Source organism: Chelmon rostratus, chromosome 1 (assembly GCF_017976325.1).
Source record: "Chelmon rostratus isolate fCheRos1 chromosome 1, fCheRos1.pri, whole genome shotgun sequence".
NCBI lineage: Eukaryota > Metazoa > Chordata > Actinopteri > Chaetodontiformes > Chaetodontidae > Chelmon > Chelmon rostratus.
This window is the reverse complement of record NC_055658.1, coordinates 14,728,397-14,741,279: the sequence shown is the minus strand read 5'-3', so window position 1 is coordinate 14,741,279 and position 12,883 is coordinate 14,728,397. Positions and strand designations below refer to the sequence as shown.

The following is a 12,883-nucleotide window of genomic DNA, read 5'->3' as shown; positions in this document are numbered from 1 at the left end:
AGCTGCACCAGCTCCTGTGACTGAAAAACGGGTGCTTGCATACTCTTGCTAAAAGCTTCACATACCACGTTGTTACTAAACAAAGGAAGCAAGAACAGGGCGGAAAAAGCTTACGGCTGAATTTTGTGCAGGATGCTGTGCCTGTTTGGTTTAGATTTAGGGAAGAATCTTGACATGGTACATTTATGACAGCTTGTCAGTACAAGCATCAGATTATTGATTGATTATTGTACAGATGTTTTTGTTCTAGTTAGCAAAGACTAAGAGCAGGGGAGGCTCTGTCTCTGTCCTCTCTCTGGGCTGCACCAATTTATTTGCTTCACTTCAGTAAGAGCATCGCTGATTGCCACCTGCGTAGACAGTGATCTTTTCCAAACACCAAATTAGAGGGAAATCAAAATAGATATTCATTGACTTTTTTACATATACATTGACCTAGTTGAGGCTGTTGGTTGAAAGTGTCAGGTGCTGAAATATTAATGAGCATCGCTCCCAGTTCCTGCCTGCTCCTCACAGCCAACTGGCAACATGGCATCAAGCTGAAGAGAGGAGGACAGCTTTTTTCTCTCCTTGATTGACTCATCGATTGAAGATATTTTTAAAGGGAATCCCTGGGAGTGTGTGTGCTCCTGGTACAAAGCAGCCCCATCCCATGTCAGGGGACGGAGAGGGCTGCAAGTCTGCTTTAATTGGGCAGAGACTTCAGAGTCTTCTTAACCCACACCGGGCACCGCCATGGCCTGTCACGGCCCTCACACCAACATCAACAACACCGAGCCCTCTAAAACACGCACACACACAAACATATTCGTACAAATTTGAGTAAACACACATGTACACACTGAACTATGCCAGCTCTTATCAATACTACCACCCTGGAAATGGATTAAAGAAAAAATATTAGTCTTAAGAATGACTGCTATATCAAAAACACTGCGTTCTACTTTCATTAATAGTTTCTTTGCTCCACTACTTGCAGGGAGAGCTGAGCAATCTTTGTGGTCAACTTTTTCTTTTTTTTTTGCTTTATGGAAAAAGCTTGCAATGGAGAAGACCTGAATCAGGGATAAAACAGAGACAGACTTCATGATAGCAGTCCTAACCTTGTCAACTCTGCAGTTGTTGAGGCCCACTGAACTGAGGGCAGACAGCTTCGCCTCCATGCCCTGCTGGTGATGTTGCAGCTGTTCCCTCTGGATCTGCTCCCTCATTTTCCGAGCTTCCTGGATGGCCTTCATCACTGTGTCCTGGTCCCCGAACAACGCGGTAGAGTTTAGGCTGGACAGAATATCTGTGCGCACACACACATAGTGGATTTTGGACAGCAAAATTAGCCTACTAGAACACACTCTGCCAAAAAAGAAGCAAAACAACTTCTCACAACATCCTGACAGTGGCGTTGCTTTGAGATGTTAAGTACTAAAGCCTTGCAGTGAGGTCTCCCTGGATGTGAGCGCACCATAAATGTGTGTTTGAACAGCCAAAATCTCTGTGTGTGTGGGATGTGAAGTGGAGACGCTCTGAGGTCTTACCCAGAGACGAGCCCCGGCCCAGGCCTCCGACTGGGCTGGGGATGCCACCCTTGCTGAGGAGACTGTTGGGGCTGCTTTTACTGCCCAGGAACAGGTTTTGTGTCGGAGATGTGGGCGATTTGACCAGGTCTGTCGTCTTTGGCCGGGCAGACAGGTTGAGCGGCTGTGTTCCCTCCTCCTACGGCAGCAGAGAGAGAAGAGTATGAGAGAAGGCAGATGTGAATAGGTGCCCCCCCCCGCCTCCATTTTCAAGGGGGGCTCAGGATTCTCAGACAGCACAGTTCTCCTCTGTTCCCTGTTAATTATAGGATCCCTGTCTTGACCCACACCTCCTCCCTGGTTCTTCCTTCTCTTTGCTTATTTCCCTCTCTCCTCTCCTCTCCTCCTCATCCATCCTTCCTTAGGAGCTGTGCCACTGTGATCTTCCTCACAGTTGCTCAGTGCCTTTGTTCACACTAATTAAAGCAGATTCTGTCTCTCTGTACATCTTCATCTGTTCTCCCTCTCCTCCTCCCTGCTCTCTGTGTCTGCACTCTGGTTCGAAGAATAAATAATGACCAGATAACGGCAGTGGCAATGATCAAAGACAGCTGCTCCATTCATCAGATGTCGACTTATATTATCTACTTCATTAACTTGTTTTGTAATTTCTTTCCTCGTTTGTGCATCCTTGGTTTTATCACATGCTTTAATATTGCTATTCCTGAAAAAATATGATATGATATGAAAACGCCCTAAATAGTGTACAACCCTGATTCCAAAAGACTTGTGACACTGTGTAAAACATAAAACAGAATGTGATAATTTGCTACTCCTTTTGACCATTTTGATATACTCAATTGAAAACAGTACAAAGACAATAGATGTAATGTTTTACTTTATCAACTTCATTGATTTTTGTAAATATATGCTTAATCTGCACTTAATGCCAGCAACATGTTTTGAACAAGTTGGGACAGGAGCAACAAAAGACTGGGAAAGTTGTGGAATGCTCCAAAAACACCTGTTTGGAACATTTCACAGGTAAACAGGTTGATTGGTAACAGGTGATAGTATCATGATTGGGTATGAAAGGGGCATCCTGGAAAGCCTCAGTTGGTCACAAGTGAGGTTCACCACTTTGTGAAACACGTGATTTTCTAAAGAATATTACTACATGGGCTTGGGAACACTTCGTAAAACTGTCGTCAGTACACACGGTTTCTTTGCAAATGATTGCATTCTGCTTTTATTTACATTTAACTGACTTTTTGGAGTTGGTTTGTTGTTCTGAGATGAGGTCAGAGGAGAATACCTGCATTTTGTGCTGTGTTTGCTGAAGGCCAGTCGCAGCTTTTAGAACAGTTACTGATGAGAGATAAAAAGGACAATTTTTCAAAGTGTAACCCTCAGCAGCTTGTCTACTGGGACCAAATATTATTTTATCTGTGGGTACCTGTACACAAACAATAGGAGGCACAGGCCAGATATTTTAGAGCTTGCTCTCTTGCTGGAAATAGTTTAAAACTCTTGAACTCTTAAGAGTACAAATAACAGTCCGTGCAAAGTTGACAGTGGCTTTGCTAAAACCTTTTTATTTTCCCCAATATTAAAGTAAATGTAAAATAGCACATTTACAGAAATTACAATTAAACCGTAAAGTAATATATCTAAAATAATTGAATATTTGATCACCTTAAATATATAAAAGCACCCGCATCCCAGAGAAAGAGAAATGTCACTGATTCCTGGCCCTGTGTGTACAGCAGTCTTTTACATCAGATTGGGACATGTTGTCGTTAACAGTCTTTTTCAAAGCCCAAGTGTCTCCTTGTCCAAACATATGGCCCAAGCATACACTGCCCCAAGGCCTTGTTATTGCTGTGCCAATAACAGTTTGTCATGCAGTGAAGCTGAAAGCAGACAAACAAAACTAAAGGCAATCTGATTCCACTGGACTGAGAATACAGATGAGAGGACGCCAGGATGTGTTTGCTTTCCCTTTCATGTATGATTCATTTCATTGAAAGTCTTTAATTTTCTGATATTTGTCAATATTTGAAATATTTTGACTAGAATTAGTGTTGTATTAATAATGGCCTAACTGGCATCCACCTAATCTGATAAATGGAGAATTGCATTAACGTGATGAAATGACAGTGTTGAGTCAGTTAAATGGCAATCTTTCAATGGAAATCCCAGGAGGCAGGAGACCTGAAGGATTGCGTGTGCGTGTGAGTGTGTGCGTGCGTGCATGTGTGTGTGAGAGAGGAGAGCGGTGAAAGCCAAAGTGGCTTCCGAACATTTCAAGACATGATTTATGGTCTTTCTCCATTGTGATATTATTAAGCTAAACTACTCCAAATGGGCATATGTTTCTGATTATGGCCTTAGTGAGTGGAGATGATGTATATGGCCTTTCTTCTGCATGGAGGTCTCGTGGAGGCATGCCATACAGCAGCAGAAGACACACATCCTGCATTTGGTTTGTTTACAAGGCAGAAAAGGTCATCAATCCCGCTCTTTGCTTTGCTTTTGTCAGCATTTGTATAGTGCCGTTGTAATGGTTTTATTCCATTTCAGTTACAAAAAAGGAAGAAAAGAAACTTTTCATTGTGAAAAAAAAATTAGAAACCATGTGCTCCACAAATTACTGGCTTGGAGCAGCCATAGCCATAGCAACTATGTCCACAGAGTTCTGGTTAAGAGAGAGAGGGCCTTGTTAAAGCCCCACAGATTGATGGCCTGTTAGAGGCTGGGCTCACCACCGTCCAGCTGTAACACTGAAACGGTGAATAGTGTCAATGCTATTTTATTCAGACAACACCAGCTAGGCTAGGTTAGGTCAAGTACCACTCAAGGCCTGGGCTGGTGGCTAGGCAGGTTGAAGGAGTTAAGGGTTGTACCTTGACTTGAGTGATGGGGCTGGAGGAACTCTTGTCATTTTTCAGAGAGGAGGGAGAGATGGGCCCACTAGTATTGAGGGCCTGGGGGAGTGGAGGCATCTTGGCTCCAGGAGAGACCTGCATGCTGGCAAGCTGGGCAGCATACAGTTGCTGTAGGGAGGTGGAGAAACCCGCAAGGCGTTAACATCCAAATCCAGCAAACATTCAGAGTTTTATATTCTGTCTTTTCCTCTCTCTGCTTCTGTGTCGGCCTTCATCTCCCTCTCTCTCTCTCTCTTTTACGTCTTTCCTCTCTTTCCATGAGGCTGGCAGAGAACCTCCATCAAAGGTCTTAACTGTATTTCAAAGGCTGAACCCAGAGAGAGACAGCAGTCTTAAAAACCACACAGAGATGGCTTTCATTCAAAATACTTGGAGCCCCTATTTTCCACTCATCACAGAGAAAAGTTTGCCGACTGGATGCAAGTGTGTTAGCAAAGATCTCTCATTTCTCTAGATCTACACAGCTTCCTATTGAAGTTTCTGGTCTGTGATTTGTCTCCATGCAGCCATGTGAGACTGTCCCATTCCACAATGTTCGAAACCCAACCTCAGTTGGATTGCCATCACAGAATATGTTAAACACATGCATTATTAAGGCTCAGAAACCTGCACAGAGAAAACTGATGTAATCACTGTTATTTTCCTTGGCGTTAAATCAGTAAGATGTCCAACCATTGGTGACATTGCCACACAAGAGGCTGGTTTAAATGACTGGCAAAGCACTCCATAACAGTTGTGCCTGTAACAGGGTTGAACTCTGGAAGCTCAATTTACATTTCCACCACTGGGCTGATTATGTGGCATATACTAGAAAGGCTGGTTAAAGACGTTGATATGAGGGTTTGGAAATATTCTTTTAAAATCTGGTGAGCCACAGGCTGCTAATTGTCTGTTGGATCACTTATCTGACATAATCATTTATCCTGTATCAAGTTATAATTTAATGTCTTGACATTAAGTTGTGCACCATTTTTTTTCTATCATTAAAACCTGAAACAAATAATTCCAGACTGATTTGATGATTGTTTCTATGCTTGTTTTTTGTGCCTACAGAGGCCAGCGCTCGCACACTGCTGCGACTTCTTTCCGCCCCAGGTCTGTATTGATTGGCCACCAGGTAAGTGATGAAATTGGCTTTTGTCTCCAGCTGTAAATGGCAGGGGTCTGTCAAATAGAGCTACTGTCTGAGAAATAGTGTTACTCCATGTAGCCTTAGACCTCACTTCATCGCACAGATAGCACTCCTTAACTCCCCCACTGGCCTGCTATCCTCAGACTAGGTAAACCTTATGTTTTTTTTGTGTTATTCAGTCAGATGGTGCTGCCAGGGAGAATCTAATTTCTCTTCCTCTTGCCAATCAGCAAACCCTGTCTCATTTCCTGGTTTGACTGGCCACATACAGACTGCATTTGTGTGGATGGGGAAAAAGCGACCCAGCCCCGCTGCCCTCACCTTCGGCGGTGTAAATGCAGACCAAAGCCAAACAAAGCCCTTTATGTCCATGCACATATCTCCAGATACAAACACATATGTGCTCCTGTAAGAAACTTTATCGCTGCCACATAAGCGGCAGTACAAAAGGGCCATTCTTCCAGGGGACCTGGGGATAACAACAGCACATGGGCAGCGGAAATGACAGACTGATTATGTTCCCACAATGATAGCACTGCCCCCACCTCCCTCACAAGCAGCCTTTTGTCTCTGACAGGAATGGACAGAAGAGTGGACCCAACTCTATTTTCTTCTCATCTGAGCTTGACTTCGTTAATGTCAGCGGTAAAGGCATTCTGTGTGTCTTGTGTGTGAGGGAAGTTGGAAAGAAAGAGAGAGAAAAACAGTGGCAGGGAGAGAGAGAGAGAGAGAGGGGAGTCTCCATTCACTGCATGTCACTCCAGGCTATACACAAGTCTTAGTAGAGGAGCCAAAGTGGAGTCTGTTGGACAGATGTTTGCTAACAGGCCTGTCGACGGGCATGTCCCTGACCTTGAGTGGGAAGAATTTTATTGTCCCGGAAAAACAGCACAATTAGACTTTGCTCCAAATTACACGCAGTCAGGGTCCCCCTTTTCAGCACTGATTAGCAGGTCAGTGCCATGGGGTGAGAAGCAGTGGTTACCTTTGTAACCAGGAACCCCTGGAACCCTAAAGCCAAAGAACAATAAATACAATCAGGAGTAAAGACGGATGAAAGGTGCGTCAAACTGCCATATACTGCTCAAGAACAGATATGGAATGCCTCAGTGTTCAATGTGTGTAGTCCAGAGGCTTTTCCCTCTGCATTAACTTGAACATCGAAACTAAATTAACAATGGATTGCAAAATTATTGTTTGACACCAAGCGTATTCTTAAATTAGAGATGACGACCTCATGAAACAGCTCAGGATATTGACAGTATAAAGGGCATGCTGGTGCTAAAGGCTGAGGGATGATGCATTCTGCCAAGGCTGGTCTCCCATAAGCAGAGGACATCTGCCTGCTATCTTCTGTTGACTCTCTCACATCTAACAGGTCCCTTGTTCATATCTGCTTGCCAGGTGGGGGCAGCAAAAGGTTCATGGTATTTAGGGTTGAGCTGAAAGTCTGTACCCCAACTCCGGAGTATGGAGGAGCAGGCGAAAGCCAAGTATAGTTCGGGACCCTTCTGTGTCCTTTATCTCTTCTTTATTCCCCTCTACACTCTTAATGCTTGTTGTTTTGCTTTATTTGATTAGAGAAACATATATGTCCTCTAGGACACATACAATACTTCCATTCCTATACTTCCAAGCAATAGAGCAGCACACTAAAGCAAGCTTGAATGATGGTAGAAAATGGTAAATTGAGCATAATAGCTGATGGGATTGCAGTGTGGGTGTCAAAAGAGAAGTATGTGTGTGTTTTCTGTTAGTTTGAAGGCCATTTTCTATTATCAAACCTGTGCACCTGTAACTTTATAATATTACAATATATTATGTGTTCATTTTTCTGTGTTCTCTGTGCTTTGAAAGGTTTTGCCTTTTACCTGAAAATGTCATTATTTCTTGACACAGAAGCAACACACATAAATGAGGAGACACACAAACACAAAATCTAAGGTCTTCCTTCTGACCCCATCAGTCCCGTTTCCCAGTAGAGCAGAGCAGCTCTCAGCAAGCATGGATTCAAAGTGAGTGCAGCACGCCCAAGGTCAGCCTGTTAGCCTCTGGTAATTAAAAACAAGCCCTCTGGAGGCAGCAGAGGTTAAACGGGGAGGTTCACTTTTCTGCCTGCGACATTAAACTGAGATTACACACTCTGCTGATGATGTTAGACATCTCAGAAGTATGATTTGCAATTAAAATAGGCAGTCTCTATTTGTTTAGTAAAACAACAAAGCTGATACTATAGCTCAATATACTATATAATCAATTGTGGAAAAAGATCATAGCTCAAAGCTCATAACTTCCACCAAGGCTTTTTTTTCCTTCTGTAGAGAAAATAAAACTTTCTGAGGAAAAACAAATATGCATCTTGTTTTTCCTAAAGAAAGGCAGAGTCGCATCATGGCAATACATGCTGGAAAATACAGTGACAGATATTTGTCACATTTCTTGCTGCCAGCGATGACGGTGCATTGCACATTTATGACTGCAGCCTGCAAAAATCTAAAAATAAAGACAGAACAAATTTGCTGAAAACCAAAACAATTCCTGATACATTACCATAAAATCCTCTGCATTTTCCATGAGGTGAGGATCATCAGATGATTGCCACACTCTCTTTTAATCGCACTCTTTGTGTGTGAGTGTGTCTGTTTGTCTGTCTGTCAATGTCTCATTCACCTCTGCCTGGCCTGGGTGCTGAGCACTGGGCTGGATATGAGGGCATTAACTGTGCTTCAGTGCACCACACCATTTAAAAGGCAGCGCAGCGCCAGCCCCGTTTGCCACAAGGCTTGTACAGGCTCATTGCCCAGGGCGACCAGGCAGGCTGACCCAGGCTAAGCCCAGATGTCAGGAGTGGAGGAAGGCGTCCTGGTGCACTGTGCCGTTGCTTTCCAGTATGGCCCAACATCTGTCTCATCTGCTGGCACCCAACCTGCTCTGCTCTAACCCCTCCCCTTGCCTATCTCTATCTTACATCTGCAGTATATATATTTAAGTTCTTCTCTATCTGTGTCTCTCTCTGGCACATACACACACAAACACAGTCCCTCTTGTGTGGGTGTGAGCGTGTGTGTGGGTTCTACAGGCCCAGGGGCCCCAGAGCCAGCCCTCCCATTCAGTGCAGCTCACTGCATTATCCACTCTATCTGTCCATCTGTCCCTCTGTTCACCACTGCCTCTATCCAGCTGCTCACCTAGCCGTCCTATTAGCCAGCCTTCCACACACACAGCTAGCATTGCTGCACTGCTCTGGGTTACCTTCAAAGACTGAGCTCCTCTGCTCATAAACACAGAAACAGCTGCTCTCTACAGTATGTCTGTTCTCTCCCTTCTCCCCCCACTTCTCTCCCTCTCTTTCAAAGTCAAAAGTGCTTCACTTGTTAATGATGGAAGCCGTTTCTTCACATCTGTACTACACAGGCATTTACATTCAAACAAAAGATAATGTGCGGTTTGCGGCTCTCCTACTTTCTTCCTGTTTGTCCCTGACTGTGTAGCACTCTTTCTTATCACTCCAGTCGTCTCAGCCTCTGAGTACTCCTTCAGATGTGTCTGTCTGCTCGAGATCTGTTCCGGGTTTGTTGCTGAGCATGTGGGCTGCTTTTCATCTTTACAGTGGGAGCATGAGCTGAGGCTGGGCCCAGGTTTATCGTGGGCCTAGAGAGATGCCAGAGCAAATGCAGCGGATGATAATTGCAGCGTTACGTCTTAACTCAAGCAGCCCGACTTCCACTACTGTTAAGCATGAGGATGTGATGGTTCTGGACAATTCAGGGAGAAAAGAGCAAGAGTAACACATGGAGAGAATGAAGGGGAATAAAGGGGAATAAAGGGGGGATGGGAGTAATTCAAAGAGAAATACACGAACTAAGAGGTGGTTCAAGATGTGGATGGTAAATTGGAAAAGCAAGACAGTAACACAGAGACAGCAAGAGAGAGAAAGTGGACTTTGACTGAGTGAAAGCAGAGGGTTTTTATTTGTTTAGTTCTAACAGTGATGCATACAGAGAACCCAGATGTTCTGTTTTATCCAATAATGCTTTCTTTAAAATGGCTTAGACCCCAAATTCTGCTTCCAATGATAGAAAACAGGACTTTCTCAAGGGTCCTCCTCCTGTTTGGTGGTTCTGTATAAAGAATGGGTGATATATATTAAGTTCATATTGGCCTTAAGTAAATTGTTTTTCACTTGCCAACTGATGCAAGGTATAGTGTACAAACGGCAAATTAAGCACCATCCCAAATAGAAGATTCTTTTGTGGCATTAGGGAAATTCCCATCTTGTCTCTTCACTCAATTGAATATAGTGGGTGTCCGGACAGATTGGGGTACAATCTGAGCACAATTTCCTCTGTTCGCTGAGAGGTGTCAGTTGTAATCAGCGAAGGACAGGCAGGGATGGAGCCATTGTTTCCTGCTGGTGCTGGGCTCATCCCGGCCCTGTGTGGGCACTAATGAAGAGGGGCATGTCGCGCTGGGGTAGTTTACCCGCCTCCCCTCCTGTGAGTTGAGAACGAGAGCCAATCTGTCAGGAAAACATTGAGTGAAATTGCCCTGTGGTACAGCAATGCCCGGTGACAGCCACTTGCAGACTGCCAGCCGCTAGAGTGATGCTACCACCCTGTATTGACAAGCAAATTACAGTCTCCAACACTCAAACGCATCCTGGAGGATTCATTTACATCCATCAGCTCTAAGCCTTTGTTACCTTGTTGGGTTTTCTTCTCTTAGAGAGAGAGGGCGGGGAATGGGGGGAGGATCCCAGACTGTTATGACACAGGAGATTGTGACGAGGCTGCGTGGCCAACATTAAGACTGACGGAGCGGCTTGCCTCTCTGACTGGATGGCTGATCACATTACCTCTGCAGCATTGTGGGAATTAATCCCTCCAATAAGATCATTTTTAAGGTTCATATATTGCACAATCTAAACTGAGTAAATTGGTGAAAATTATACCTTGCCATACAGCTGACAGGAAGAGAGATTTTAATTGGGGGGGCAGCCTATTCAGCCGTGTGTGTGGATTAGTGTGTGTGTGTGTGTGTGTGTGAGGATGAAGAATGAGCATGGAGGTGAAACTTGAAAAGCTTGGGACAGTTTAAAGGGTTAGTTGAGTATTGTGCTTGATGATGCATGAAGAATTGACTGAGTAATGTGATAAGTAATAAGTAATATTTGCGGGGGAGCTTTTAATCATCTTATTTTATTTGATCTTAAGTGTGTTTTTGTGCTAAATAATCTGACCAGTGGTGTTTAAATTATAAGTATCATTATTGTAACACTGGACATAATGTGTACATTTTAAAGAAGATGTCACAAGATGTCTCAACTACGGGAGCTGAAAGACACATGTGGAGCACAGCCATCGGTACTTCACTGTACTAATTACCAGACAATGTGTCTTCTTATTTTATTTCAACCACTCTCATATCGTGTTCTCCTCTTATGATTTTTGTTGTTAATGAGAAGAAAATTTTATCTGCTTCTTTTGTAATCATGAGTCCTGTATCTCTAACACACACACACACACACACACACACACACACATACACATACACATACACACACGTGTAGTGGAGTATACTTTTCAATAGTTTAATTTTGAAGAAGAAGGAAGGTGCTGGTGCTATTATTGCTCTGAAAGGGTGGAGACTACTCCAGCTTAATTCCACGTCTGGCTTGATATGATGTTTTTAATCATAGCCGGCTCCCAGTGCTTTGTAGAGGAAGTGGTGGCAGTCATGGTTTGTTGATCTCAGCTATGTAGAAAAGGGCATGTTTGACTTGCCTTGCTGTTTTAAGGGGAGTCTCTGTGCAGGGTAAATAGCAGCCAGCAGGCAGAATATGTGACAGGCTGACAGACTTCAATTAATGGAAAATGCACCTCTTTTTGTTTACTATGTTCTGTAAAGGTCAGCCAAGTCATGGTCTTGGAGGCACTGTTTTTGCCCATTCCCAGGGTTAGATACATAATCAGAATTAATCACTGTAGACCCGTCTCCCCTCCTCACCCCAACCTTCAGATATATGACTGTCTCATCTGACCTCAGACACTGCTATAAATACACTCAGCTTGTCTGTCTGAACTACCACTCCTTTCCAATGGACTTCACCATGTTCCACAAACTAAGACACATATACACCCCAGAAACACAACTTCTGTCATTTCCTCTCACGAACACACTTCTGCAAACATGGGCAGACTCATTTGACACCTTACACGCTCTTGATAGCTGTTCTCATGGCTGCATAATGACGCACAGCTCTACGGAGCCAGCTGCATGCATTGTTCGAACTTGCCAAGGCTTGTTAACACTGACAGTGGTAGCCTCAGAAGGACAAATGCCACATATATCAGTGTGCAAGTCCCCCCACCCCCTCAGTCTTGAGCTCCCCTTGTTTAATCTTAACATACACATGTTGCAGCTTTCAGTAACTTTTAACTGTTGTTGACAAAGCAGCAGTGGCCACTTAACCATATGTTAGGAGAGATGCTATTTAATCCTTTGTTTCCTTCTTTTGTTTTCAAAGAACAGTACTGATTTCTAGTTTCAAATAGACTTAAGATCTCCAATTACTCCGAACTGCGAAGGAAACTGATATTTAGAGAAGCAATGAGCCACACTACAGCCAAACAGATATGGTGGCCACTTAGCTTCCACTTGTATGTTTTTATGTAAAAAATCAGTAAAAAGTTAGCAAGCGAATCAAAATTAACAATTTGAAAACAAAGATCATGCCTGGGCTGAGAGAAGCCCTGGTAACAGTAGTATTCATAATAATAACAGCTTGAGAGACAGAATGCAGATAATTATCTATATTAAACATTATGGCCTCAGGTTAAGCCCTGACCTGGGTTCAGCTTTTTTAAATGCTGTGTGAGAAAAGTCCTCGAGGAGCCTGTAGGGCTTGGAGCTAATCCCAACATTTTCTATGCCTCAAAACCCCTACTCAGCCTCCCATTGTGTAACATACCATGAGTTTGCCTTTACTACATACATATATTGTCAAATCTCTCTTCATATTTGTTTTCCTCACAGAGATAAAAGAAATAGCACAGTGGTTCTGCTAGATAAAAGCAATAGGAAGGAGATTCTTTGCTTACACAGTCAATTGTCTTCTGATAAATTCACTGGCAGGCGATTAAGGCAACCAAAGTGATTCTCATTCCTTCTAATAACTATTATCTTCCTAACTCCTCTGTCTGGCAGAGCTAGTAGGGATAAATCCTCTATAAAACAGGATAAATTACATATGTAAGGTGATAAGCGTGTGTGAGCTGGGGGCCTCCAGGATT

At 43.5% G+C, this 12,883-nt stretch overlaps 1 protein-coding gene across 3 annotated transcripts in view; it reads right to left on the bottom strand.

Annotated features, from left to right (window-relative positions):
- The window catches only part of sox6 (SRY-box transcription factor 6), a 135,763-nt gene that overhangs the window by 24,185 nt on the left and 98,695 nt on the right, over window positions 1-12,883 (bottom strand). For 2 of the 3 annotated variants that reach the window (XM_041957594.1, XM_041957667.1), the window contains 3 exons: window positions 4,418-4,567; window positions 1,533-1,710; window positions 1,104-1,291 (listed from right to left, as the gene is read on the bottom strand). In XM_041957594.1, coding sequence (XP_041813528.1) covers window positions 1,104-1,291; window positions 1,533-1,710; window positions 4,418-4,567 — 516 coding nt within the window. The remainder of the gene's footprint in view (window positions 1-1,103; window positions 1,292-1,532; window positions 1,711-4,417; window positions 4,568-12,883) is intronic. The other variant, XM_041957747.1, reaches the window with a different exon arrangement.